This window comes from Aptenodytes patagonicus, chromosome 7, assembly GCF_965638725.1.
Source record: "Aptenodytes patagonicus chromosome 7, bAptPat1.pri.cur, whole genome shotgun sequence".
NCBI lineage: Eukaryota > Metazoa > Chordata > Aves > Sphenisciformes > Spheniscidae > Aptenodytes > Aptenodytes patagonicus.
In genome coordinates this window covers 46735374-46742048 of record NC_134955.1, presented here as the reverse complement: position 1 = coordinate 46742048, position 6675 = coordinate 46735374, and the positions used below count along the sequence as shown (strand labels likewise).

The following is a 6675-nucleotide window of genomic DNA, read 5'->3' as shown; positions in this document are numbered from 1 at the left end:
CAGGTTCTTTGCTATGGGGGAAAAAAATGTCAGGTTCTGTGTCCCTTCATTAAAAAAAAAAAAAAAAACAACAAACAACAAAACAACTCTTTTCTCTTGCTGCTGCATGTCTTCCTAGTGACGTCAGGGGCTTTTGTATGTGTGTTTATTTCAACAGTTTGAGTGCCAAGTGGGAAATGAGTAACAGGAAGAGAGAGGCTCAAAGAGAAGAAGTACCTGGTTCTCGGAACAGCTTCTACTGAGCATTAAGGCCTACAGAAGCGAGAACCTGCCTGACACCTGCTCGGCCAGCTGTTCCTGCACACTGTACTTAATGCCTGTCACTTTTTATCAGGGTTTTTAGTAAATTGTGAAATGTCTTGAGAGGCAGAACTGGGTTAAAGACTTAAAATTCACCAGAGATTTGGATACTGAAAATGCAGCACATCTCTGAGGAGGGGGATTGTACTGCAGTAGCAGAAGAGGAAGCTGAGCTGGGGTGAATAACATAGCCTGAGTAGTGCCAGGGCAACACTAACCATGATAGCAAAGCAGCAGGGTAAATCTCTGTGCTGAGCCTGATGCTTTGGCTAAACTGTTACTAAGTTTTAAACCAGTTATCAGAGACTTTCTGGATACTGCTGGCTGTCTTGACCTGAAGCAATAGCTCAGCAAAGAGGGGTGAACTGCCCACGGTTAGCTCCGAAACAAAGATAACAAATGAAGCCTGGTGACTTAATTTCAATAACTTTTGTTTAATCTACATTTTCAATCTCAGCGTTAGCCATTTGCCTGTCACTTAAGAGAAGTCCCCAACAGATGGATATATTTTACAGTATCAAAAGCTTTTCTGTGTGTATCTACCCCAGTCACCATTTGCACTCTGCTGACTTCAGGGTCCACTGAACACAGTCAATAAAACATAGTGCAAGGGAAACGGAGTTAATAATACAAGACGGGCAGTGGTACTGAATTTCTGAACTACTCTTTGTTTAATTCAGTTACACCTTTCATTAATTCAAGGAGGCTAGCATAAAGCTTACCCCTTTCCTACCTCTTGTCACCTCTTGCTATCCTATATTTCAAAGCTCTGAAGTTAGAGCATTGGTTTTGCTTCTCTAAACAATTTGGATATAGCAAATTATTCTCCCTTGTTTCGAGTCTGTTTTTTCTCTCCTCTCTAGGTTTCTACACACTTACACCTGGCTGGCACAGTGCAGCACTGACCCTTTCTGGGACCTTCATGCTTTTCTAGGCTGTGCCAAGGGATTGAGATTTCTGCCCATGTATCTATAGGGCAGAAGCTCTCCAACTTCTTTCAGGAGTCTGGTCCACCTATTGAAGGCTGGAGTGTTTCTTCATATTCAGCTTCTGACCAGTCCAGTTTAATCTGGTCGCTTTTTCTAGGTTCCCATGAGCTGCTGCTATGTTACTGAAGGACTTGCAAAAGGAGCTGCTGGATTTTTTTGTTCCTTGCTTGCTTCCTGTTGCAACTTTCTCATACAAAGTAGTCATTCTTACTTTGAGAACACAAACCACTCTGTGACCATTTAAAACAACTTTTACACAACAGAACTAGTCTAATATATTAAAAATCAGAATCTGGAAAAATAACTGACTTAGAAATGTGCAGGAACTGTCACCAATTATAAGCAGATGATTCTCTAAAAGAGTCTGTAGGACATCTATTTCCCCCAGAAGACCCTTTAACAGTGTGTGACAAAGACAGACCTTTAGCATGAGGCCAAAATCACCAAGAACTACCTTACATCTCGAGAAGAAAGCAGAAGGAGGGGTGTATGTTTGTCATAACTCCCTACCATTGCAGCAACTAAGATGAAAATAAGCAGATGACTCAAGGAAAGGTGCAAGCCCTATGCTTTAAAGGTCCCTAGCAACTTGACCTGCAGGAAAACTCCCTTTTTTTTTTTATCTTAAATCTAACTTGATTTAAACCTGAACATACGAGTGAAACAGCTAACAGGTTTTCTGATGTGAAGTTCCTTAGTGTACTGTCTGGGGGAGAGGGGGTGTTTGGATTTTTTTAGCTGTAGCAGTTCTTAAACGTTCTGGATGGAAATTAAAAAATAAAAAAAAAAATCAGAAGCCAAGTTAGGAATCAAGGGAAGGTTGCCGTGGGAAGAAAACTCCTTCTTGGCTCCTGAAAGTGATACACTGAGGCGCAGAACTGTCACTGATCTGTTCTTCACACTTCATACAAGAAGCCTGGAGATAGGAACAAATGCTCTGTATCATGATTCTTAATTTCTAACTCCTGCCACGTGCTCTCTTCCATTATCTTCTCCAAGTCCATCTTGAAACATTGTAGGTTCCTCGCCTGTGCTAATCTATTTGGAAGGTTTTTCTATGACCTCACTCCTCTCCTGGTTAGAAACCTTATTTCCAGTCTGAGCTTATTCATGACCTATTTTTGATCTTGCGTGGCATTATTCTTTAATTAAGTATTTCTTCTTCCCTTTCCTGACTCCGAGTCCCAGCTATTGCATGTAGTAAGTAACACGTTGGGATGGTTGTTCTGTTGCCTGAAGGGCCTGGCCGGTTCAGAGTATCTCTGCTGTTCTGTGTACGAGTTGACATATAGACTCAAACAGTAAGTGCCTACTACTGCTAGCTTTTCTAACCCCCTGAATTTCTGATCCCGGGCTTCTTGTGTTGAGGAAGCATTTAGTAATACTCCTCCTAGTTCTCCTTTTCTAATTCAAACAATGTCACACTGGATTTCTAAATGGTAATGTTACAGGTCTTCAGCTGGTAAGACGTAGCCCCAGCATTGTTACCAGCATTCTAGAAAGGCATCTAAATAAACTCTTGGGCTGCTGCAGGACAAGTGTGGAATAAACCTACTTACACAGCTTTCATTATTCAACTGAACAGTGTTACAACAAATAAGATAAGAGCATGAGCAATGACCAAACAGCAGCTCTGGATCCTGCCGTCTAGCGCAGATACCAAGGATGGAAGAACACAGCAGTCTGTGTGCTGCAAAAAAGTTAACTGCTTACATGGCGTCTTCCCCTCCCTCTGACTTTTCCAAATGCCTTGTCTAAATGCTAAATAGTTTTGAAGAATATAGAGTCTTTTCTATGGCAAAAAACAAGGAACTCCTCACATACCAATCTTCTGTAGGTAGCTACAATAAGAATGCTACGCCAGCCAGAACCACTGTCACTGTTAGCACGTTCAGGGGTGAACATCTGCACCTACAGAGCAGTCGAGCAAACAAGAGGCAGGTGCTCTGTTTGGCCCAGCTCTTCTCATGAACGGCACTACTCTGTGCTTTTGGAGAAGGAAAAAACCTGAGTCTGCAGCCACTGATGAGCTAAAGGAGAGCAGCTCTCTTCAAATCAGACACCACTAGTTAAAAAAGAAAAAAAAAAAAAGAAAAAAGCCCAAGCCTCCCTAACCTACAGGCCAAATATGATCCTGAAGAACAGCTCCTTTCTGATGGCTGGTTTGCTCCTCCCTGCTGTCCTGCTGACAACCTGTAGCAACAGCCTTTCTTCCCTGCTCAGCTGACTGAAGAGTGACAGCCTTACACCTACACCGAGACTCCATGCTGAGCTCACCGGATGGGAGAAGTGGCCCCCAGAGGGGCACCCCGCGTGGGGCAGCCCAGGGCACAGGTCAGAGTACACAAGTATCTAGTGTTCTGCTTACACGTCCGGAGCTGTTCACTTGCCGTACGTACAAGCTGAACACTCACAGCCAGTGTTGAGACTAGGGAAAGCACAAGTGTCTGTGGCTGGAAGCCTGGCAGAAAAGAGGCAGGGAATCACAGCAGCAGGTACAGTTGGACACCGCCTCAGCAGCGCCTCCTCTGCGGTGGGGGTGGGGGCCTACTCTTGATGGTTTTGCATTTGGGAATGTGTCTCTCAGCTGCTTGGGGAGCAAATCGGCGTCGGCAGTAGGGGCAGGCCACGTAGTCTGGGTTTTCGATGGAGGGCAACGGGGGCAGGTCAGACACCTTCCCTCCCCTGGAGAGGACCTGCTGCACCTGGCGGGCCTGGCGCAGGGTCTGGATGAAAACCTCGTGCTTCTGTCTCCAGTTGTTCCTTCTGGGTGGCTTATTCTGCAGAAGGGAAAGGCAGTCAGAGCAACTGGCACCACCGTCAGCCTCCATTCTCAATCTTACACTCAGAGTCCAACTCGGGTCACCCATCCCTGGGCGTTCCCTGTTGATGTAAAACCCTCCCCGAGAAGCTGAGTCCCACGAAGGGGATCAAAAAGACCAGCACCAAAGAGGATTTGAAGGAAATACTGATGGAGATGTCAATACTTAGAAAGAGCTTGAGAATAACCAGAAAAGCAAGCAGTAGGGCCAAGAAGCCCTACTGCTCCTTGGGTTGCTATTGCTGCTTTGCAGGAACAAAGCTGCATGTTTCCACTGCCTTCGTTTTAATAGCCTGGATTTTCAGTCAGTTCCCTGCAGCCCCTGGTGTCACAGAGCTTTACTGCAGCAGACCCAGTCTGCATCCCGACTACACATTACAAAGACAAGTCAGTTAGGACCCCCACCCCCCATCTATTAGATTTTAAATGGATCTACTTATCCATTTGGCAAGAACCTTTCAGAGGTGATAGCTGGATTGTACCCCTTAGCCTCTTGCACACGTGAAGGCACTCGCATCTCAGAATTAGACGTCAAGGTGGAAGGAACGTGAGCAGTAGGTGTGGAACGAGGGAGGCAAAGGGACTGCACATTACCTGAGGCCTCTCTGAGCTCTTTCGCTGCTGATATTGTTCCAGTTCTGTGCCCCTAGCTCTGGCCCTGCTGGAGTCAAACACTTTCCTCTTGGAGCCTTGGCTCTTGCCGCAGACACTCATGTGCTTCTCAAGCCTGGTGTAGAGAAACTTACGTCCGCAGAAGCTGCACTGTCCAAGCCCCCCCGGCTCCACAGCACTGGCAGCCTGCATGTACAGCACCTCTGTGGACGGGTGGTCACCAGAATCTCGGTCTGAGAGGGCAGAGGGAGAAGGGCGATGTTTTAGGGCCAGCTCTGAACAAGAGGCTAAACACTCCATGGGTATGCGGCCTCGAATTTTGCTGTTGCTGGCCACCAGCCGCTCCTTCTTGAGTTTCCCCATAGCCAGCTCTTGGGAGTGGAGGGTGGTGCCAGGTTTGGGGATAGTGGCCTCTGCAGACTGCGCCCCACCAAAGACCCCCCCACCATCACCTGGCCTGACTGCAACTCTGAAAGTTTTCTCTTCAGGGCGCCTTGTGGCCTTTTGCTCATGGGTCCTCTCCACTTCTCTGTCTCTTCTCTCCTCTGCCTCGACAAGCTCCTTCTCTCTTTGAATCCTCCTAAGCTCCTCCTTTGTTCTCCTCAGCTTCTCTCTGAGGAGGGCCTCTTTCTTTCGAATTTCCTCTTCCAGGTTCCGTCCATCTGCCTCCAACTTTAGGATGTAGGCCAGCTCTCTCCTGTATAGAGGGGAGGCTGACTGTTTAGGCTCTGCTGTCCAAGGAGAGAGCACTGCATCTAGCTGAGGCCTCCCTGCTGGAGGCTTCCCTTTGCTCATTGCGCCAGGCCTACTATTTGGAGCTTCCTCCCTGTATGGGGAACTTCTGAGCTCTGCTGTGTTGACCGCTGGAACACTCACACCCTTGTGGTGAAAAATTGGTTTCAGGGGATATGCACGGTCCACTCCTTCTTTGCGTTGGGCTACTGATTTAGCTGGCAGAGTCTTGGTCTGGCTGGTGAGATACTTGCTCTGCAGTCCAGCTGAACAGAAGCCTCCGTGCCTGGAGCTGTGTTGACTGCTTTCTGCAAAAAGAGAATGCGAATAGCTTCGGCTTTTTCGGGCGTAGAGATCCTTTAAACTTTCCTCTTTGTCAGGTATGAGTACATGCTGAAAGTTGTTCTTCTGGTGTTCCAGCTGGGAACTGGGAACAAGCTTAGTAGCTGGTACCACAGAATCCACCGGTGGAAACAAAGCCATTCAGTGCCTGAGAAAGAGCCTGAGGTTAGAAGCAGAGTCATTACAGACTGTCTTATCCAAAACTGGACAAATTTTCTCCTAACAGTATACACCTGGAGGCTACAATAAATATTAGCAAAGCTTTTGTAACTTTTCTGGGTTCTGTAAATCTTTGCGTTCCTTCCATCTAGGGAGCTCCCATGCCGCCCCTTCCAGTCCCAATCATTTGTGCAGCCAGAAATAAGATATGCTTTTATTTCGCTTTCTGTCTAAGCCCTGTCTCACCATGGTAGCAGCAGAAATATGCTGTACTGCCAGAGAAATTGTTATACTCCCCAGGCTGTTTTCCATAACGTCTCCCTTCAGTTTTGGCATTGTAGATCCACCAGTGTGGCACACAGGTCTGACGCAGGCACCCGGTAAAGCTCAGTACAATCTTCCCGTGGCTCGTTCTACCATATCCCCCAAAGCGTGTCAGGTACCCAGGCCGCAGGCCGGCCCCGCGGGCGGCGGCGCGGGGCGGGCGGGGTTACCTGCGGGGCTACGGCCGGCGCGCCGCCCGGCCTCCTCAGCAAGCCGCGTCGCCTCCCGTTTCGCTCATCGGTCTCCCATCGCCCGAGAGACCCGACACCACCATCTCCTCCTCCTCCTCCTCCTCCTCGCCCCGGGGCAGCGCGGAGCTCTGTCCGCCGCCCCGGGCGCCGTGTTGACGGCTGTTGCCTGGAGACAGGCACGCGAATGCCCGTTCCTGCGCCGCTC

General features: G+C 48.1%; 1 protein-coding gene across 1 annotated transcript; it reads right to left on the bottom strand.

The window, feature by feature from the left end:
* Positions 1–717: 717 nt before the first annotated feature.
* Positions 718–6513, bottom strand: ZC2HC1C (zinc finger C2HC-type containing 1C). Its single transcript, XM_076345122.1, has 3 exons — positions 6450–6513; positions 4705–5944; positions 718–4069 (listed from the first exon to the last, which is right to left on the bottom strand). The coding sequence occupies exons 2-3, from the start codon at positions 5935–5937 to the stop codon at positions 3803–3805; spliced, it is 1500 nt and encodes a 499-aa protein (XP_076201237.1). The 5' UTR covers positions 5938–5944; positions 6450–6513; the 3' UTR covers positions 718–3802.
* Positions 6514–6675: the final 162 nt, after the last annotated feature.

What these genes read in the sequence shown, in the direction of transcription:
- ZC2HC1C (XM_076345122.1), bottom strand. Translation starts at nt 5,937, where the DNA reads ATGGCTTTGTTTCCACCGGTGGATTCTGTGGTACCAGCTACTAAGCTT. An exon ending in AGAGCTCAGAGAGGCCTCAG is followed by an intron (nt 4,070 to 4,704) that starts GTAATGTGCAGT and finishes TCCCTTCTGCAG; the next exon opens with AATAAGCCACCCAGAAGGAA.